General features: G+C 41.3%; 1 protein-coding gene across 3 annotated transcripts in view; it reads left to right on the top strand.

Annotated features, from left to right (window-relative positions):
* Samd12 (sterile alpha motif domain containing 12) overlaps window positions 1–23,341 on the top strand; it is a 428,150-nt gene that overhangs the window by 217,269 nt on the left and 187,540 nt on the right. For 2 of the 3 annotated variants that reach the window (XM_036208632.1, XM_036208634.1), the window contains exon 4: window positions 22,880–23,020. In XM_036208632.1, the coding sequence (XP_036064525.1) occupies window positions 22,880–23,020 (141 nt within the window). Of the gene's footprint in view, window positions 1–22,879; window positions 23,021–23,211; window positions 23,270–23,341 lie in introns of those variants that run through there. The other variant, XM_036208633.1, reaches the window with a different exon arrangement.

The following is a 23,341-nucleotide window of genomic DNA, read 5'->3' as shown; positions in this document are numbered from 1 at the left end:
TTGAGAAATCGGGTTTGCCTTTATAAGTCACTTGGCCTTTTCCCTTTGCTGCCCTTAATATTCTTTCTTTATTCTGTACGTTTAGTTGTTTAATTATTATGTAGCGAGGGGACTTTTTTGGGGGGTCTAGTCTGTTTAGTGTTCTATAGGCTTCTTGTATCTTCATAGGCATTTCCTTCTTTAAGTTGGGAAAGTTTTCTTCTATGATCTTGTTGAATATATTTTCTGTGCCTTTGAGTTAGTATTCTTCTCCTTCCTCTATCCCTATTATTCATAGGTTTGGTCTTTTCATGGTGTCACAGATTTCTTGGACATTTTGTGTTATAATTTTTTTTTTGGCATTGGTATTTTCTTTGACTGATGAATCCATTTCCTTTACTGTATCCTCTCACCAGAGAATCTCTTCCATCTTTTGTATTCTGTTGGTTATGCTTGCATCTGTGTTTCCTGTTCGTTTACTCAGATTTTCTATTTCCAGCATTCCCTCTGTTTGTGTCGTCTTCATTTTTTTCTATTTCCCTTTTCAGGTCTTGGACTGTTTCCCTCACCTGTGTCATTGCTTTTTTAAGATTTTCTTTCAGGGATTTATTGTTTGCTTCTGCTTTATTTGTCTTTTCCTCTAGTTTTTTATAGTGTTCTTCCCATTTTTTTGTTTGACTTTTCATGTTCTTTATTGATTTCCTCCACTTTTTTGTTTGTCTTTTCCATTTCATTTTTTATTTCTTCTATAAAAGCCTGTAGCATCTTCATGATGTTGTTCTTAAGGCTGCTTTTTTCTGCTTCTTCCATTTTGTGATGTTCGGGGTCTTGCTGTTAGAGGAGGAGGGCTAGATTATGGTGATGCTGTATTGCTCTTTATTTTGTTGTATGTACTTCTGCCTTGACATCTGCCCATCTCCTTGTGGATTCATTCTTGGTCTTATCAGCGCTCTTGGTCCAGACAGAGCTGACAGATTCAGTGTTTCAGGAAGCCTCTCTTGGTCTAATCAGGGCTGGCAGATTCCCTGTCTCCTGAGTTTACTCTTGGTTCAATGATGGCTCTTTGTCCAATGATAGCTCTCGCTTTCTCTTGGCCAGATGGGAGCTTTCTGGGCTAGATGGGAACTTTCTGGGCCAGATGGGAGCTGGGGTCTGGTCACCGAGTCTCAGGAAGTGGCGGGGATCTTGTGTGGATGGGTGTTGGGGCAGAGCATGTAGATTGTAGGGTCTGCCGGGAGGCCATGGGGAAGGGGAACCTTCCCATGGGGGCCCCACCTGATGGCCAAAAACTGGGGCCAAGTTGGGCAGGTCTTCCCCGGGAATTGCTGGTGCCCAGGGATGGGACCTAGGGGCAAGCCTCCTTGGGTATGACCCCAGACACTCACCTATGGTCTGGATGGGAGCTCTGGGCCAGATGGGAGCTGGGGGCTGGTCTCCAATTCTCAGGAAGGGGGGGGGGCGGGTGCAAGTGGGGGCAGGGCATGTAGATTGTCGGGTCCACTGCAGGGTCTCTGGTCAGGATGGGAGCTCTAGGCCAGATCTATTTGTTTTTTAATTTGGTGGTAGCCACTCTTCCTAGGTCCTTCCTGAGTGTCAGGTTCCAAGTGTGTACAGATTTAGAACATCTCATTTGATCCACACCCTTGTCATAATATTATTAAATGCTATTAGTACCCTTTCCTTTCCATTACTTTTTAACATGTAGAAACTTGGGATAAGACCACTTAACATAGTTTTCAAAGTTCCCACATTAATATGTGGAACAAGTTGAATTTAATTCTAAAGCATTTTACTCCTAAACTCCTATTCTCCGGCTTAAAAAAAGAAAATCACTTTACAAGTGCAAGGCTATCCACAGCATTTAAAAAAGTATTGAAGACACTGTTCCCTATTTCCGTTAAGAATTTTAGAATTGTAGCCTGATTTGCTTAACAAATTAGGACACCTTATCCTCCACCCTTCTTTTTTTCTTTTATTAGTTCAGTTGCAACAGTGACCTGGCTAAAATTGGCAAATACTCTTGAATTCTCAGGGTCGCACTAGAGGAATAGGCAGGCTGGCTGAAAGCAGGCAGCTGCTGGCTTCAGTGTTACTGTGGACAGATGTGATCAATCATGAGCAAAGCTCAGTACCCAGCTCACAGAGCAGACCTAGTAGGTGGACACTTGACAGGGATTATGGTACATTTCAGAGATTATTCATTAGCATATTTTCCCCCAACTCATTATGTAATCCTGCAATCATCTGTGTCGTAAGTGACTAGCAAGCACTACTAGTATCAGTATGTTTTATTAAAAAAAAAAAAAAAGCAATAAAAGATCAACAAGACTTTGCTTTGCCCAGGGTTTTTGTTCGTGTCATATGGCACTGTGTGAAGACAATGTTTCTGGATAGTTCTGCCCTGATTATCTTAGCAGACACCAACCACTGCTCTGTTACAGTTTTCCTTTATGAGTTCAGAGACTTCCCTCACAGATCCTCCCCAGTACACATTCAACATCTGCTACTACTCATTGCTTTTTACTAGAAGAAAAATCGGACCAGAGATTTTTAAGGGATCAGTGACGCTTCATAGATGAAAGAGCCAGGTTTTACACACACAGGTGACACTCCCTGGCCTTTGACCCTTCTGGCTTATTTGGCTGTCACAGTAAAGCCTTTTAAGCCTTGATCCTTGGGCACTTTGCCAGTGAGGTTATTATACCTGGCTGGCATATTGAGCTAGGAAATGTTCACCTATATTTCTGTCACCTTGATGTGTCGGTGTGATTTCACCATTTGCCTTGCTTCTGTGTCTTACATATTTCTCTCTGATATTTTGATCTATGAGAATTTGCCTTTGATTAAGGTTTCTGCTCCTTAAATGTTCACTTTTCCTTTTTCTATCAGAAGGTTGGAGATTCCTCGGGTGACCCAACTTCTCTGGCATGTCAAATCTGGGTGTCAAATACATGCACTTTCTTTGATAGATGACCTAATAAGTCTTTTCTATGTCTAATTTCACTGGTTTTGTAATGTAATATTGAATTATTTCTTTCTCTGACCCCTCCTCTCCTGTGATTTCCATATTTTGCATGGGGTTTCATAATTAGATAAAATAAACTGTTTAGAACTTCATCTTGAAAACATATGTTGTTTCACATCAAAAGACAAAAAAGTGGAGTTTTATATATCAAAAGTATAACTTACAAAAAAGAAATAAAGGAAATATAAACCCAGCTCAAGAATAACTTACTTAAAAGTTGGACTGAGTCGGGCTGTGGTGGCACACACCTTTAGTCCCAGCACTCTGGAGGCAGAGGCAGGCAGATCATGGTGAGTTGGAGGCTAGCCTGGGCTACAGAGTGAGTTCCAGGAAAGCTACAAAGCTAAAAAGAGAAACCCTGTCTCAAAAAAAAATGTTAGACTGAAAGATCTTGGGGGTGCATTTCTAAGTGGCCAAGAAATATTCTACAAATGGAATACCAAGGCTAATTGCAAAAGCATATCTGGTAGGTATGTGATCAGTCTCCATATCCTCAGAAGGTGTGTGCTCACTACAATTCATCTCATAGCATACCTTACTTAGATGGTGAGTTCTTGTAGATTAATTTGCATGTCCTCATGTGTTTTAAATGTTTTCTTATTTTAGATAAAGTCCAGAACAGCAATGTCCAATACAGAAATAACACATAGGATCCAAAACCAATAAACAGGAAGACCATTGTCTTGCTATTAATAATAAACTGAACAAAATGTTTAGAAATTCTAGTTTTCAATGGTGCCCTATTTCTTTCTGTAAATAGGGGAGGATGCTAGGAGTATTCCCTTCAAACAGTTATATTCTTTCTGTTAGAGGCAAGTTACAGCAATGACCCAAGATGCCTTGAATCAGGATGATGTGCCACTGTAAAATCCAACCCCAAACAAACAAAATTTGATGTTCCATTAGAGATTTATGATTTCAGACATAACAATTCTGTAAAGTCATTCCAAAGATGGTGTCCCCTCTTTCTTCAGTTTAGGCACATTCCAAAGCTATTCTTCACTGTAATGGTGAAGCTGTAACATTTGACATCTTTATGTAGAGGACTTAATTTAACCAATATAGTTTTCATTGAATTCAAGCTGTTGATGTTATGGTGGCAATACATTTATCAGTTATAAGATGTTTTCTCAATCTCAGTTCTGTTTTTAGCAGCTGATCAGTATTCATTGGAACAAGCCCTTCCTTTGACAGGGCTGTCTCCTGGCTTGTGAGGGTATATGTTCTAACAGCCACACCAGGGTGCAGCATGTGTTGATTTACAGATTTTTTAGCTGAAGGCATATGTTCTGCTATGCTCCATTGCTCTGAATACAAAGGAAGGCATTTCCATTGTAAAAAGTAAGCTTGTTTCAACTGTGGAGACAATGCAGGTTCTGCAAGGGACAGAGGGCAGTGCTACATCTCCATGCTACTTTGAGACATGTGACTTTTATTTATATCTGAATGTCTCCTGATGAAAAGAAACTCATTATACAAAAACTGAGACTTACCAAATGAGAAATCAACAAGTTGACTGGTTTTGTTACTCTATAGACTAAGAAAAATTTCTTACTCAAAACAGTGTTCATTTTGGTAAAGTGGTTAAAGGAATAAGACTTGATGCTGAGTAGTCCTACAGCTGACACAAAGACATTAACTCTTCTGGCTAGGAAGTCTTTGTCTTTATTCTTCACTATATGAGCTTAACTTTTGCATCTAGAAAGTGAGAGGAAAGTAATTGTGCCCACTTGTGAGAACCCAGTGGGTTAATTCATGTCAAGCATTTGTATCTCAGGACTTGGAATAGAAAAAAACTTGCAGTCAAATGCATTGTACATAAGTACTTATGTATGTGTAGAAATATGTACATGTGCTTATATGTATATATTCATGACTTACCTAGTGCACAAGTACATTCTGCACTGCAATTATATGCTACTAAAAACATTTGATGGAAAATGAGCTACACTTATACAATCAATTGAGGATATACACATAGAATTTTTACCAGTTGTGTCTGACTAATTATGTATTAGCAAGGCCACTATTCAAATTCATTTTCATTCCTTGCACACATAGCTACTAATTGTGGGGTTGGATGACCTAGAAACAAGTTTAATGGTACCACAGAACCATCTGGTCTGTCTTGAAATCACCATAGACAATATGAACATTTGTGTTAGAGACTCAATTGATGCCTCTCTACCCCATAAACCCAGTCAGGGTATGGCTTCCCTAGGAAGCCGACTCAGAATTCAGATGTCTTAGTTACTATTCCATTGATATGAAGAGACCCCGTGACCAAGAGACACGAAGAAAAGCCATTTTTCTTATAAAAGAAAGCATTTCATTTGGGGGTTTGCTTACAGTGTCAGAGGGTTAGTCCATCACTATCATAGCAAGGATCAGATAGGCATAGTACTGGGATAGGAACTGAGAGCTTTAGACCCTGATCTGCAGGCAGGAGAGAGAGAGAGAGAGAGAGAGAGAGAGAGAGAGAGAGAGAGAGAGAGAGAGAGAGAGAGTGAGAGACTGGTGTGGGCTTTTGAAACCTCAAAGCCCATCCTCAGTGATACATCACCTTCAAGGCCACACCCACTCCAACAAGGCCACACCCACTCCAACAAGGCCACACCTACTCCAACAAAGCCACACCTACTCCAACAAGGCCACACCTACTCCAACAAGGCCACACCTCCTAGTCCTTCCCTAAACAGTCCATCCTCTCCAGACTAAACAGGCAAACATATGATCCATTCTCATTCAAACCACAACAACCAAGCTTCTCATGCTAATAGAAGGTGTATTCATTACTTTTGCATTACTGTAACAAAATAACAAGGGACAAGGTAAGTCAGGACAAAAGCAACTTAAAGAGGGATTTATTTTGATTTACAGTTTCAAGCTACATTCCATCCATCGTGGTGAAAAAAACATGACAGCAGGGGCCTGAGGCAACTCCTCAGATTGCAATCACAGTCAAGAAGCAAAGGGTAGTGGATTCCAGTATTCAGCTTGCTTTCTCCTTTTTATGTAGTCTGGCACTTAGGTATGTTTTCCCATATCAGTTAACATAAAATCTCTCACAGAAATATCCAGAATTTATCTACAAAGTGGTTCTAGATTCTATCAAGTTGACACTCAATATAAACCATCACATAGAGCAGGCACATACTCTGCACCTGGGAGGAAGTTGAGATACACAAGATAGGGCAGAGGAAGGAGCTGGGTGTGATTCAGACACAGGAGGGCCTCAGCCATCCCCTTGGAGAGAGCTAGAGCTGGAATTATCTTTTGAAGTTTTGTGGGGTAAAGAAGTGTCAGCAGAGTCACTGACATAAACATTACCTGTTACCTGTGGAGATTTTAAGACAGCCCGCATAGTTCTTCCCTATCATCCAGTGTGCTGCTAGGTCACTGCCTCTACTGTCAGTAAGCCATGTTTGCAGAGAATGAAAATGAATTTAAATGAATTTGAAGAGTGGCCTTGGCAATACTCGGTAAACAAGATAAAACTGTTAAAACTTCCATGCATACTGAGACGGAGTACCAGGAAGGGAGGCAGGTACCTTTTTCTGCCCATATCACTAGATGCAGTCTATTCTTAGGAAAAGGGGCTTGACCTTGGTCAAGGTGACTCTTCTTAGAGGAAGAAACTTTGAAGAATGACTGACAGGCGGGAAGACAGTACTAAGGAAGCAGCTGGGAAGTTCTTTAGTCCAGAGGAAGCTCTGTGTCACAGCATGAGGTCCATGAGCAATCAGTAGAACCAATTATTGTTGGAAAGTGTGGTTTGATTTGGTCTGAGTTATCTGATTTCTTACCTCTGGCTTTGCTACTTCCACCTTCCCCTCTTCCTCCACTCTTTCCTGAACTATTTATTCCCTCCCTTTATTGAAGTACAACTTGTGCACAATGAGGCATACCCGTATTACATATATCATTTGTTGAGTGTACCTGTGACTATCTCTGATAAACCACCACCAGCATCAATTTTGACTATGTCTAGCGCTTACAAGATGTATTGTTTCCTTTTAGTCCATCTCCATCTCTGTAACCCATCTCTCCCAATATCACTGGGCTACTTGGTCCTGGAAAGTTTTAACTTCTTAGAATTGTATTTAAATAGAATTGATGGTCGTCTAATGAGGGCTAGGAATAAAAAGACACGAGAGGATCCTCTTGTTTTCAAAGGCTTTCTTTGATTGTGCAGAGCAAGGCTAGAAGCTGAGATGGTAGAGAAGGTAAGCTTTGGAATTGGAAAGCTAATCACTTGAAATCCTACCATTCCTTGCTGTCTTTGTGATCTTAATCATATTATTTAAGTTGTCAGAGCCCATTTTGCTCATTTTAAGGATGAGGATAATTGAATGAACTCAGAAAGTAGCTGCAAAGACTACATGAAAGAATGGAGAGTTGCTGGCAGCAATACCCAGTCTATCATAATTACTTGATAAATTATTGTTTATGATGATGGTTCTTTTTTATTAACAATGATGGTGTCAAAATGATAGACAATTACATGTTTACACAGTTGGGCTTGCCCGACGGACCGCCTAACTATTTCCGGTGTAGAATAGCCATCTCCGGGTCAGACATCTCGCGGGACCGGGACTCTGGCCTTACGTGGTTACGTAAAGCGCGCGCGCAGCCATGTAATCTACGTGCATGCGTGGAGTACACACAGGAATCCCTGTAAGCATGCGCGGCCCAACCTTTAAAATGCCAGCGCCATCTCACATGACTCCCCTTCTTCTCTCCTCACCCATGTGTGTGTTTCACGCAGGCCTGTCACCTCTATCCACTTTAATAAAACTCTTCTGTGGTCTTGTCGTGTTCGGGACGTGTTTCTAGCGCCGCTTAACTACTAACACAAAAGTTTAAGGGTCTATTTCTACGTAACACTTTCACCTCTGCCTATGGGGCCAAACAAAAGATATCTCACCTAGGAAAAAAGCTGTTACAGTGTGCCCTGGACACAGGAGACTCTAATATACAATCTACAAATGCAGAGTTTGCTGTAGTGACTCGCCTTGCTAGATTCCCCAACATTCAATAAAGGACCAATTTTTTAAGCATACTCCCAGTGTGTCATTCATTCATGTTTCTTCCCATATGTCCAGTCACTCCTCAAGAATATCCCAGTGGGCCCATATCTCTCTATTCAGCTGATATCAGTTTTCTTCGGGCATGAGTGATAGGATCTCTTTCATTTCACACTAATTTTCTTCCTGCTTGTGAATTCAGATGTCAACTTTACCATGATGTCACCCAAACAAAACCCCAGACCTGCCTTCTCTTTGAAGCTCCATTCTGTATAACAGCGCACCCACTCTCTACCTCTCTGTTGACCATCTCACAGACAAGGACTGTTCATGTTAGACATCCAAGCCAATATGCCTGCTGTTTACTCTCATACCTGCTCACTCAGTTGTTCCCATGTCAGCAGATGGACTTTGGCTTTTAACCGGATCTCCTGAACAGATCACAAATGACAGCCCCTTACAACTTGATTCAGGTCCTTCATCTTTGACTGGTCTTTCTGGTACTACATGCATTTTTTTCTCCTTTGTTCCCATCTTCCTATCAGCACCTCTTCTAGTAGAAGCTGCCATGATCAATGAGCTCTGCAGAAGTTCCTATTTTCCCCCTGGTTTTCTTTACTTCCTGTCATTACTTATGTCCTCCATGGGGATTACTGTGAGAAGCCAGAAAGAATTTTGAATATAAATGCCATCATGTCATTCATATTAAAAACTCTGTGTTGACTCTCTAAGACAAGTATTTATTATAAAGTGAATAACAAGGTCCTTCATCTACCACCAAGACCATGAATGATCTTGCCTTCAGCTAGCTCCCCAACTTCATCTCAAATACAAGGCCTTCTCACATTCCATATATCAGTCTCACTTCATTTCTTGCTTTAATAAGAAGGCTGTATTCCAAGAAAATTTGCGTGTATTTTATTTTTCCCCAAAACTATCACCTTAACACTTCCACACTCTGTTTATCAGAAGGTAGGTAAAAGATGCTTCCTTCAATTTTTTTTGCCATACCATCCATATTCTTATTTAGGATTGCTTATATTATTCTTATGAAAAGCACCATATTCTTTTCTGTTTTGAAATAATGTCTTCCTCTGAGTGGTGTTTTTATTGTTTTCCCATGAAACTGTAAATATGGGCATAGACGACATGGATTGTATTCTGGGCCCTTACACAGCCTCTGGCCTAATATCTGACCATTCATTCTTAACTGAACAGTCCCTAGCTAAGCAACTATAGCCTCCCTAAATGTAGCATCTTGGTTCTAGTCCTTGCTCTGACATGTACTCATCATGTAGCTTTGGACAATTCCCTTCACTTTCTTTGTCTGCTTTTTGGGATGGCATTTCTTTTCCTTTGCTCGCAGAGCCATTCATTTACTCAGCAACTACTGAGCACTGGAGTTATTTCATCAAAAGCCCAGGGGTGAGAAAAGAAGATGGGCATGTGAATAAATTTCATAGTGATAAAACAATAAATGTAAGAGCAAAACCTCTATAAGGCATACTATTATACAATATTTAATTTAAAAAACATATTTAGTCATGTACTACTATAGACATTTTTAAATTTATAAATTTATATTTTGGGTCATTTATTATATAAAGTAGAATAATACTTTATTATACTTTAACATTAAAAACCCCAAGGCAATTAAAGTCAATTCTATTTTACAGATGTGGAAATTGTGACTCAGCAGCATTTAGTCAATTATTCATGTTCATAGAGCCAGCCTGTGTAGGCATCATGCTTAATGCCATGAGGCTTCTCTCTCTAAAATCAGGTCTCTGCAAATACAGCAAAAAACAGAATTAGACACAAAAATGAAAATACCATCTAAAGTGAAATTAAAAGAAGGCAATGCAGTACCACAACTACACTAGAGTCAGCATTCTAAAACAAACTGTTAAGTGTAAGGTCCTCCAACCTCAAAGAATTTCAAAGCATTGTTCTGAATAACACTCTATTCTCTGTGATTGCAAGCGAGTAAGATGAGCATTACAATTCATAAAAAGCTCGTTGTGTAGTGAGAATGAATAAACAATAATGAAAATGAACCCAAAATAAGCTGAATGCAAGAGGAAGTTGGAAAAACATGAAGGTTTTGGTATAACTTGAGCTTGGATTTGGCATTTTAAAGCTGGAATTCAATCAATTAATTCATTCTTCTAGCCATAATTAAACTTCAGTCAATGTCCGTTACTCTTCCATTCCCAAGGCCCTTCAAGTTATATCTCAATTGAAATGCTCTGTTATGTACATTGAGATGTCCAAGATCAAAAATAGGGAAGTTTTTACTTCAACTATCCCTGTCTTGCTATTTGTACACTTTCTTTTTTAACTGTGTACATCTCCAGCAGCAACATTTCTCTCCCCTGTAAAACAGAGATGATGAATCGATCCTAGCATAGTCCCATGGATGAAATTGGCATGAATAGATTAAAAAGTCTCTAATACAGACTTCTATGTTGTTTTTGCCTTCCTGTCCACATCAGTCCTATGACTGAATTATGAGGGTATCTACCTTCTGGTTTGGCATTTTCAGAAGCAGCTGGTTAACAGCAAACATCTAGATCAGTGGTTCTTCACCTCAGCCAACTTTGTCCTCCATCAGTTATTTGCCAAGAATTTGGAGGCATTTATAATTGGCACAGGTGGGAAGACATCATTAGATAAAAAGCCAGAGATTTTGTAGAGAGCATCCTGAAATACACAAGACAGCCACACTTTGAGTCACAGAAGTACCCAGCCGCAAGAGTCAACAGTGCTACATATCATGATGTCATTTCGAGATTTTACACGTTAAAAAAAATAGATTTTGTTTCTCCGTTTGAGCCTTGCTTCTTGTGAACAGTTTCCAAGTATCCATCAGGATCCCATCTTTCAAATGTCTGCCATAGTTTGGGTGTGACCTATACAGCTCCCCTTGAAGTCTAGGATGAATGTTTTCCTTTCCTTAGGTAAGCTTCCTAGAGGAAGCAACAAGACTGTATTCTGCTGACTGGAGTGATTCCTTGCTAGCGTAACAGGGTGGAAGAAGGTACACTATCATTCCATTTTTCAGGTAAAAAACTAAAGCCTGGAGAGAAGTGTTAGACCAATGGCTGTGTAGCTAATACCTGAATAATCTAGCATGGGATTAGCCCTGTCCTTCAGGCCTCTTTTTATTAGGGTTTTATAGTAGATCTCATGGTCTTCATAGTCATTGATGCCAGGTTTTGTCATTCAGTTGTTCATTACTACTGATTTGATGGCTTTAAATAAACTCCATGAAAGCCAGAACACTGTCTCCTATTGTGCATATATGAAATTAGACCAACAGTCACTTACTAATGCTAATCCTGATGAAATTTTGAGTATACAGAAAGGTGAGACAGATTTCACAGTTAAGTTAGTTGATAAAGCATTGCCTTGAAAGTGTGAGGAATTGAGTTCAATACTAAGAACCCTTATTTAAATAATAATAAAAACTGGACATTTTACCAGTAATCCAAGCACTGGGAATGCAGAGACAAGGAGCCTTGGTACTTTCTGAGTATCTAGTCTAGCCTAGTTGATGAGTTCCAGGCCAATACAATAACGTGTCTCCGAAATTTTGAAAACAGATGATCACCTGTGGAAAGACTAAGGCTGCCCTCTAACATTGACATGTATATATATATATATATATATATATATATATATATATATATATATATATATATATATATACACACACATTTGAATAACTCCTGCACACACGTGTATATCTGCACACATACAGACATACACAAGCAAAAGTATAAGGTAAAATGAATCTCTCCATTTTAAAAATAAGGTCAAAGTTAACTTACTAGCAGGATTTAAATGTGGCTTTGGCCATTGGTACTATTTCAAGTTAATTCATGTGTTGCACCCAGCATTTTCTTTTTAATAGACAAAAGCTATGTGTGTCTGTCCATTGGAGCTATGACTATGAGTAGAACGTTGAGGAGGGGAAATACTTGTCAATAGGCATCTCACACGCTTCTTGATGATTAATTTTAAAACATGCAAAGTATGCAAGGCATCGTTTACCCAGTGACACTCAATAACAAAGATTGCCACGTGCAGATGAATGTTGACAAATAAAAGCAAATATACCTCAAAATATGGTCTACCTGTCAAAAGCAGAAAGGCCTTGAAGGCAGTTTATTGTACCATGAATCTTCAGCTATAATCTCCATTAGGTTGGTATGAGACTTCCTTGCTTTAAAAATACACACACACACACACACACACACACACACACACACACACACAACTTTGACTGCTCTGAGAAGTTATTACAGAGTCTTCTCAAAGACTAAAACAAACCCCCACCCCAAAAAAATGTTTTAAGGAATTTTTAAAAATAATTTTTGGAGATGATTTGGTAACTGCAATTAGCAAAATAAAAATATTCAACTTTTCAAGAGGCTAAAAATAACAAGGCCATGTTTTTACTCAGTTTGAAAGGTACTATAAGTAGTTTCTTTCTGAATTTATATTTTAGATGGGAATTAATATTATTCCAATTCCCTCCTATTAACATCATCAGCACCTGAATATAGTCAGCCAAAAAAGTAGACTGTCTAAAACAGGCTTTCTACCTAAGACTGGTTTAAAAAAATCAATATGCAGTTCCCATCAGTCCTGTAAATTACTTACAGTAATCACAGCGCAAATTTCCACTAACTCTTCTCTTCCTCAACCCAAAGGAGGGAATAAAATCAGTCTGAGTCTTACCAAGTGAAGAAGGACCAGGCTGCGTAGTGGGCTATGTTCTCAGGTAGAAGTGAAAGGAGATGTATTGGTCTTGTCTTCTTGCCAAGAAATGAGGTAATGGGTTGGCTGACCTTTGAGTCCTTGCTTGTGCAGGTACCAGGAAATTTGTTGTCACATTTAAGAAATCAGGGAGCTGGGCGGAGGTGACGCACACCTTTAATCCCAGTACTCGGGAGGCAGAGCCAGGTGGATCTCTGTGAGTTGGAGGCTAGCCTGGTCTACAGAGCAAGATCCAGGACAGGCACCAAAGCTACACAGAGAAACCCTATCTTGGAAAAAAAAAATCAGGGATATCAGGCTGTGGGGTTAGGAAGATGAATTTGCAGTGTATTGTTAGGCAATAGAAAATCCTAAAGGCCCTTAACTACTCTTGGACATGGTGAACTGTTCGTTTAGAATGGTCTGAACAGAGTACAGTGGCAAAGGCCAGACCCTATTCCTACAGTCTGTTGAAAGCCTTAGAGACAATGCCACCAGAATTCCTTTCCACTGAGAAATGAGTGGCATAATGAGGGAGAAGTAAGACATTGAAAGTGTCCACTGTGAGCCAAAGATGGCCCATATACATGATTTGTTTGGGTAATCATGATAGTGTAAAAAACATAGGTAAATTTTAAACTGGTTTAAATTTAAATTTCATAAAACTTGTGAGTTTTCAGTATTTGTAACTTAAAACAAAAACAATAGCTACAGTTGGACCATAGTCTAACCGTCCTTTTACAGGGCAAAAAAAAAAAGGATTAAAATTGTCTATTTCAGGAGAAAAATCAAACTGTGCAGCCCAACTAATTTCAATGGTCCTTGGAGCAGTTATCCTCACACAATTACATTATCCTGACAATGGAAGCATTTGAATTTGTGACCTCTGAAGTAATTGTATAAGGAGGACAGGACCCTCTGGGCACGTGAAGCAGACAGAGTATATGGTCAAATTTAAGGTGAATTTGAAATGCATTCTGAGGAAAAACAATTAAAAGGCCAGTACTTTCCAGTGACTAACTTGTATAAAACATCAGAGTCCTGTCGTTTTTATTCACCTATTCAAGATGTCATTTCTTCAGACGGGAATGGGGAAGCCGTGGTGGCTTAGCTGACATTGACACATAAAATAGAACCTGCCACTCACCATTCAACCAGCTCAGCTCCCCCCCCCCCCATCATATATTGACTTTTGTAACTGAGAAACTCAGGGTGTCTGACCTCAGGCAAGGCTGCGTTCGGAAAATCAAATAATACTGTCTTCCTCTCTCTTCTACCGCTTCCTCACCATCTCCTATTTCTCTCCTACTTTCTCAGCTTTGCTCACTGTTGGCTTAATTCCCTAGCCAATTCTCTGCATACGACAACAAAGACAACCACTAATGTCAAATGTCAAATATAGTATATATTATAACTTGGGAGAGGTCCTAAGAAGGAAAGAGAACTTTTCCTCTTAGCAACCATAACAATTCCAGTAAGGAACTTATATTTGCTCTGTCTGAGTCACATCCACACAACATTAATTTAACAAACATTTGTTTAGTGCCAGAATGGAGACACACTCAGGTTAGAGACTTGGAAACATCAGTGAAGCCCCATATTCACTGAACTTGCACTGTGGCAAGGTGTAGGAAGGAAACTGGAAATAAAAATCAACACAATAAGCAAAAAAGTGATTTCTTTTTGAGAGCTGAAAAATACTACAGGAGAATTCTTTTTATCAGTTGTCAAAAGATTCCCCAAAGGAGAAAGAGCAGCTCCCAAAATATGAAAGTGAAGTTCTCTTACAGTGATGGACAAGAAAGCCATAGAGATAAAGACAATGGATGTCCTAATGATCTTGATGGGGCTTGTGACTGAACAAACACCATTTCTTCCACCCTTCCAAACTGTAGGGGAAGAAAGGGGAAGACTGAGACCAAGAGCTGTATCAGAGGCATGGAAGGCCCACATGTGCCTGCCTGCCTGTCTCCCTCCTTCCTTCTATACTCTCCATACTCTGGGAAGCTTCAGTGGAGAGCGTCTCAGAGCTCCTAAATGTACCTTTCTGTCTCTCAGAACTTGTTTCCTGTGCCTTGTATTCCCTTCTCCCTCTTATTCACCTCAATACTTTGTCCTTTGCTCGAAGTCCCTGAAATACCATAAGGTACCACATACAAGGGATCACACACACACACACACACACACACACACACACACACACACACAGTGCTTTGTCACTGATGTGAAACTTGTCTTTTTCGCTGTCTTTCTAGTTCTTTGTAGAGGAGCAAATTCAGTCCATGATGGGCTCGTAGTCTGTGATAAATGACTAGATGAATCTGTTGAACAGCAGCGATCACAGCCACCCTCCCCCATCCTCTGTCACTCTCTGCTGCATGGTGGTGTTGTGTTCATGGTCCCCTTTTTCTTTAAGCTATCAGAGATGGTGACCATTCCTAGACCCTCCAACTCACTGACCTGAGTCCCTGTGCAGAAATGGGCTTGATGAGTTACTTTTCTATTTTTTGTGACAAAAGCAACTTATAAAAGGAGAGTTTGTTTGGGGCTTATCATTCCAGACAGAAAAGAGTCCATCATGGCCATCATGTCAGGGAAGAGTAGCAGAAGGCAGGCACAATGGCAGGAACATCTGAGAATTCCACATCCCTAAGCTAGAAGCAGAGACAGCAAACTGGAAATGGTACTTGGATGAGAAACCTCAAAGCCTGTCTCCAATGGTGTATTTCTTCCAGCAAGGCTACACCTCCTAAAACCCCAAATGGTGCCACCAACTAGGAACCGAGTAACCAAATGAAGAGCCTGACCAGGGATGGGGGAGTGGGAGGAAGTTGGGGGGAAGGAGGATGTGAGGTTCATGTGAAGAATTCCCCAGCAGTCAGTTAGAGGATGCTGAGCAGCATGGCCTCTCCCAAATTTGCAGCTTCTTAATAAGACATAGAGCTTTTAGGTGTTTTATAGCTCTTAATCAGCCATGGATAAACATGGTACTTTCACAGAATCATTTAAAAGTGAGATAATCTGTGTAAAGCTCTTAGGACGGTGTTTAACACATAGTAAATGTTTGCTATTGTTATTGCTGTCACAGGAGAAGGAACAGGAGCCCTGTGAGTGTGAAGAGGTAGCAGCCAGCAAAACATCTGTGACACCAAATTTGCATCATGCCAGTGGTTCCAGGTTAAAGAGGATGTGCACATGTTTCATTCCATTCTGTTGTTACAGTCTATGAAGTAATGTAGTTTTCATCCACATTTTGAAAATGGAGAAACTCAGATCATGCCTTACTGAATATTAATCCATATCTATTAGCTCATAACCTCATGCTTTTTTAAATTTAGAAAACATTTTTACTCATTTTACATACACAGATTCTCATCCTTCTTCCTGTTCCCCCTACTCCCACCTAACCCCGCCGGACCCACCCCTTGTCCCCTCCTCCAAAAGGGCAAGTTCTCCCATGGGGGAGACAGCAAAGCCTGGAACATTCAGTTGAGGCAGTACCCAGCCCCTCCCCCCTGCCTCAAGGTTGAGCAAGGTTTCCCACCATAGGTAATGGGATCCAGAAAGCCAGCTCATGCATCAGGGATAGATCCTGATCACACTGCCAGCGCTCCTCAAACAGACCAAGCTACACAACTGTCTCCTGTATGTAGAGGGTCTAGTAAGGTCCCATGCAGGTTCCACAGCTGTTGGTCTAAAGTTTGTGAGTTCCTATGAGCTTAGTTCAGTTGTCTCTGTAGATTTCCCCATCATGATCTTGACGACCCTCCCCCTTACTCATATAATCCCTCCTCTCTCTCTTCCACTGGATTCCCAGAGCTCGGCCTGGTGCTTAGTTGTGGATCTTTGCATCTGTTTTCATCAGTTACTGGATGAAGGCTCCATGATGATAGTTAGGGTATTCACCAATCTGATTACCAGGGTAGGCCAGTTCAGAAACCTCACCATTATTGCTAGCAGTCTAACCTGGAGTCATCCTGTGGATTCCTGGGAATTTCCCTAGCACCAGGTTTCTCCCTATTCCCATAATGTCTCCCTCTATCAAGATATCTCATTCATTGCTCTCCCAGTCCACCCCTCCCCCCACCTCAACCATCCCGTTCCCTCCTATTCTCATCTCCCATCCCATCCCATCCCATCCCATCCCATCCCATCCCATCCCATCCCATCCCATCGCCTCTATTGCTCCCCCCTCACTCCCAGTTTACTCAGGGAGCTCTCATCTGTTTCTCCTTCCCAGGGTGATCCATGCATCCCCTCTTAGGGTCCTCATTGTTACCCAGCTTCTCTGGAGCTGTGGGTTATAATCTGAATATCCTTTGCTTTACATCTAGTATCCACTTATGAGTGAGTACATACCATGTTTGTCTTTCTGAGTCTGATAACCCCATGTTTTTTATTATTTTCTACTTTGTCCTCATTCTTGGGTCTAAATATTCCCATTTTGGAGTAATGGGACAACTAGGTTAACTAAAGAATGCTGACTATGCTCTCAATGGGGCTGACGTTAAGACCCAGGGACAATTGGTTAGTGCATAACATAAGCCTTTCCTGAGAATGGATTTGAACTAACTCAATTTGAACTAACTCAATACATACTGACCATTTACTGGAGACTAGCCTGGGAATCATTTCGAGGAGAAAAGACCCTGGAATTCAGTGCCTCTCCCAGGAAAAATGGCACTGAGAAATCTCAATAGGAACAAAGATGAGGCTACACCTACAGCTGCCGTTCACATCTTCAGCGTAGAACCATTATCTTGAAAGCCTGTGATGGTGTCTATGAAGTGGAAGGGCACCCAGGACCAGACTGGACTTGAAGGTCAGAGACATATCCAGACCCAAGTCTTTGCCTGAAGCCACTTTCACTGAGCCTCACACCTTCATGTAGACATGGAGTCCTGTGCCACACACAAGAGGCTCCAAAGTTACTTTTAGTTTTGGTTGACTGAATAAAGACCTGCAAAGACAGTGGTGCCTAATGCTTGGCGCTTGTCCTCTAAGCAAAGGAGTCTTTGTAGATGTGTCTAAGGAGCGCCACATGAGCCAATTATCCTGGATTATTCAGGTGGTATTACTGCTAACCACAAGTGTTATCATAGGAGGATTAGAGATTAGAGATCATATGTGTATGTATATATAATATATATATTATATATACATACATATATAATATATATATGATCAGAAAGTGATATGAAATGAAGGTAAAGTTTATGGTGATATGACCACAACCAAATGAACCCTGGCAGAGCTAAATAAAGTATTTAAAACCAGATTCTGCCCCGTCAGCTACGGGAGGGCATGTGGTTTCAGCCCGGTGAAACTGATGTTGAGATTCTGGTTTCCATATCTCTGTGGAATAAATTTCAGTTGTGTTAAGTGCCCATCCTCATGGCAATTTGGTATAGCAACAGAGAAAACTATTAACTTGTTCCACATGCTAACTCCACTTTCTGCCCCGCTGCTCACCTGAGCTGCTGCTGGTTGGTGGTGTCTGTCTAAACCCAGAACAAAGCCCTCATCTGCCTTCAGCCTTCAGGAAAGTCAGGTACTCAGCCTCAAGGTCTCCATTCTTTCTGACAGCAGGTGTTCATGTGCTCTTCACCCACCAATGCAGCTGCCAGTTCCTACCATGGCCAGGCTCTCACATTTGTTTTATTTGACTGTTGCCAATCAAGTCCCTTACATCAGAAATGACAGTAATTTAAAGACCTGGAAATCGGAAGTCATCGATATGTGGGTAAAGAAAATAGTCTGAACATTACTTAAGCAGTGCTTAAAATTATGGATTTAATATGTATTTGTAAGTACTATTATGTGCCAGCATAGGGAATCTGACAGGGAAATTTTATACAGTATTGCAATTCTCCAGAGAAACAGAAGTAGTGGGAATATATATATATATAAATAGATAGATAGATAGATAGATAGATAGAGAGAGAGAGAGAGAGGGAGGGAGAGAGAGAGAGAGAGAGAGAGAGAGAGAGAGAGAGAGAGAATACACAGGTTGATAGACTGATAAAATAAATTGGTTCATGGAATTATAGAAATTGCCAAATTTAAAATCTGTAGACCTGATGTCCTCATTTGAGCCCAGAGGCAAGAGCTGCTATATGTTATAGGAAGCAATCTGCCTTATCTATTCTATCACTTTAATTACCAATCTCTGAGCCTTAGGTGTAGGGGTTGTGTTGTAGATGTAAGAATTCTGAGCACCTCACAGTCAGTGTTTCTCTGCATTTTGACCAGTTGTAGTTTTCTGTAATCATCCCCACCTGCTGCAAAAGGATGTTTCTTTGATGATCTACACTTACCTGTGGGAATAAGAGTAAGTGTTAAGATTGCAGTTAAATACTGGTTTGGGAAAGTGGCAGTAATAGGTTTTTCTCTAGGATCAATGACCTAAGGCTCAGGGACATCACAGCAGAGGGGTGGAAAGAATATAAGAGCCAGAGGGCCAGAACATCTGCTACAAGACTGTCATCTCTATATGACGAAAAAGATGCCCATGAACTCTCAGAAGCATAGTTGCTTAAACAAAACCTGAATTCCAATTGACATCCCAGTTCTGATTGGTGAAATGTCCCAAGGGATTAATTGCCTGGGCCCCTTGATGAAGAGATACAGGCAATTAATGATTGCTGAGAGAGGAAGGATCAATCTTCCCCCAGGGATGAGTCCCCTGACTGATTATCTAGTACCAAGTAGTAAGTCTTAAAACATGTACATATGAGCTACACTAAATGGACACAGCAGGCTGTATTTATGTATTTATTTGTGTATATAATAATTTTTAGCAGGCTATGAATTTGAGAGGGAATGGGTAGGTAGGAGTGGTACACAGAAGGAGCTGGAGGGAAGAGGAGGAACAGCTTAAATACAGCACACATATATGAAAATTTAAAAATAATTAATTATTCATATTATCTGGAAACACTCAGTAACTAAATATCTGGATATCTCATGGCCCAGTCAAGTTGGCTTATGAAGTTAACCAGCAGGCCTATGTTTATGGAATTGGCGTGCTAGAGGACATATACAATAATGCCTTTATGGACAGACTGAAGCTTCAGATGCATCAACACTTGAGTTTTTCAAGGTTGTTACCAGAATACCAAACCCAAGTTTCTGCTGTGTGAACATTTTCACAGAGTATTCCCTGGCCCTTGTCAAGGGGTCCTGTGAATATTTTTAACAGAGGTTAGGTCACAGCGATAACCTCTTAGTCCTGTGACTCCTACTATGATCTACCAATGCCACCTGCTATCTCAATGCTTTGGGGGGCGGGGGGAGTTGAGGAGAGCATTGAAGGGATGAAGGAATGAGAATAAAGGACATTTGAATCGCCTTCTTTTATAGTTCTATCTTTTTCATTACTTCTGAAGATCCCAGATGTTTGCTGGAGATAGACTAGCAGGAACGGACCAGATTTCCTTCCTCCATCACATCCCTTCCTAAAGCTGTGATTCAGTTTCCTGCTCATAAAAGGGGCCACCAGCCATCGTGGATAAGTTTGGAAACCTAAATGGGAACTGAGGACCTCCTTTCCTCCACGTTACTTCTAGGAATTGTAAAATCACAAAAATAGAGCCAGGAGCCTTACCGCTCCTGCCCCTTGACTGGGATTTGTGGCACCATCACTTCCTGTTTTGACTCTTCTCCATGTCCCAGCCTCCAATCTATTCTCCTCATAAGAACCAGTGAAGATCTAGCCTCTAGAATCTATAGAAACTCCATAGCTCCTGGCCACTCTAACTCCTGTTTGCATTTCTACATCATCATCATCCTCTCCTCCTCCTCCTCCTCCTCCTCCTCCTCCTCCTCCTCCTCCTCCTCCTCCTCCTCCTTCTTCTTCTTCTTCTTCTTCTTCTTCTTCTTCTCTCTCTCTCTCTCTCTCTCTCTCTCTCTCTCTCTCTCTCTCCCCTTGTAGTGACACTTGATGGGCTGCCTGGGTGATATATGATATTCTCCCATCTTGGGGTCCTTATATTTCACTCACTTCTACAAAGCCTCTTTGGCCATGCAAGGTAACAAATCAGTTATGACATCCTCCAAGGCTGTTACTTTACCTTGCTGTAGAAGGCAATGGCGAGGGAATGTGTCTGCTTTTGTCCTCTTGTTTCTTTTTCTTGGTTACCATGGTCATCTGGTGGAACCAAGCCTGGGCTCTATCTATGGGACTTCTTCCATCAGGATGCCACAGAAGCTGTAGATCACTGTCACCACACACACACACACATACACACACACACACACACACACACACACACACACACACACACACTTTCCTCCCAGATGATCCATGGTCATGTCATCAATATTCCCATCCAATATTCCTGCCTACCATACTCTACCCACCTCACTTAAGGGCAGAGGCTTGGATAGAATCTTTGCATGTCACAATATACAGTTGCCTTTTTTTTCTAAGTGGAAGGGCCACGACATTGCTCCTGGCTAATAAATAGGACAAGCATTCACCATTGGTGAATGAGATACAAAGCACCTTTCTCTACCTTTGCTTTGACTATCAATGTTACCAAGTTCAAGGAAGGCAGACTTGCAATCAGCATGCAGAATAAAGCTAGGCATAGTTCTCCACCATAATTTCCTGTACTTGGAAGTGTGAGGCAGGAGAATATTAAGGCAAGCATGGGCTACTTGTTAAGACCCTCTCTCACAAGCAAGCAAAGAAAAAACATTCAGGATAAACCAGGAAGCTCTGTTGTATCATTTTAAGCCATCATATGCAGCATATATCCTGGCTTATCTTGACTAGTGTTCTGTGCAAGGGTTAACAGGATGGGAAGATGAAGACTGAACAGCACTGACTCTCCTAGCTGCTCCTCTCCATCCACCTGTATCTATTCACAGGCTGGCCAGTCATCAGCTACATTCATGGGCTTTCTTGTTTCTTTGATAGAAATGCCCATTAACTTCACCTTCCAGTTTTTGGGTTCTTTGCTAAGGTGATAGAACATTTCATTTCTTTCTTCCAAAGGAAGCGGAGTCACAGTTTGTTAGGAAGCAACTCTAATGTAGATTTAAACATGGATATTAGAGAAGGGAGAGTGGTGTTTAGGAAAAGAACATGCACGCACCCAAGACATGGGTGTAGACTTCTCAACAGTTTCCAACATCTCTATAAAATGGTACTCACAGACTTGCCATTGATCGCAGGCAGCTGCTTCTGTCTCTTCCTCATGATAGAAATGATAAGAGATCCACCCGCAGGTGTGACAGCTGAGGCTATGGAAAAGGAGTGAATGGTACTGTGGGCATTTAACAAGATCGCTCTCTTAGAGTAAGCGATGCGAGTGAAGGATGCTTATTTCAAGGTAAATGAACAGTAGGGCATAATTTGGGGACTTCATAGAAATCAAGGTAGAAGAAAAACATACAGATATCTGGAGTTGGAGAAAACGGAGCTGGAAGGGAGGCATGCAGTGTTGCCAAGGCCTAGATATGTGGCATCATAAGCACCAGAGCTCCTGGTCTTACTCTCCTGAATGGCACCCTTCCCCTGTCTCCTCTTAACCTCCTCTTTTTGGGTCTTTTATCCTCAGCAAATGTTGGGGTGAGCAGAGCTTCCCATAGCTGCAGCCAGGGAGCTGGATGTCTTCAGATCAAAAGCAGACCTAAACGTGTGTTTCACAAAAGCAGAATTGCTGCTGGAGTTCCCATAAGCATAGTGAGAGCATCTGGTTCTGTAGCTGGGGTGTCAAAAAGGGGCACACTGGCCAGCCTGAGAACCCATCACCCAGTGAAGAGCACTGTTTCCATAGAAACCAGCAACTGATGACCCAAATATGCAAGTTAAAGTTTGCTGCTTTACCTACTTCATTGTTTGTGTCTACTGAAGGTTGCCACCATTACATAAAAACCAGTGCTCTCTTTTGCAAAAGTGGGTTTCTCTGAGCACATCATCATTCCTATCAACATAGACCATGGGGGTCCCTCTGTTCTACATCATCTGCACTTAGTTATAGACTTTTTTTGTTGGGGCTAGCCAAAACCAAGATGCAAGTCATTCCCCCAGGGTATTGCTCACTTGCCTCTCTCTCCATTTCTTACCCCCCTGCAGGGCGAGCCCTGCTGAGACTCACAGACAAGAAGCTGGAACGCATGGGGATCGCCCAGGAGAACCAGCGACAGCACATCCTGCAGCAGGTGCTCCAACTGAAGGTGCGAGAAGAAGTCAGAAACCTGCAGTTACTCACACAAGGTAGCCTGCTGCTTCCTGGTGGGTGGTTGCCTGGGAACATGGGAAGCCAGAAAATGTGATCTTTTGTGACAGAGGGGAGCCAGGAAACTTTGTTATTGTTGCCTTACAGGATGTTCTTCATTAAAAGAAAAGAAGCAGGTAGCTCGAAAGACAACTTCGCTCTAAAACTTTTCGTTTTCATTGCTCACCAGAGAGAAAGATGCATAAATAAGTAATGGGTGCACAAGTGGAATTCCGGGCGCCAACTTCAAGGTTATCGTGGACAGCTGTATAGACTGCTTACTGTACAACTCCAGAGAGTTCCAATCACATTGATCAGGG

Source organism: Onychomys torridus, chromosome 16, assembly GCF_903995425.1.
Source record: "Onychomys torridus chromosome 16, mOncTor1.1, whole genome shotgun sequence".
Taxonomy (NCBI): Eukaryota; Metazoa; Chordata; class Mammalia; order Rodentia; family Cricetidae; genus Onychomys; species Onychomys torridus.
Note: the sequence above shows the minus strand (reverse complement) of the source record. Positions and strands in the feature narration are given on the sequence as shown.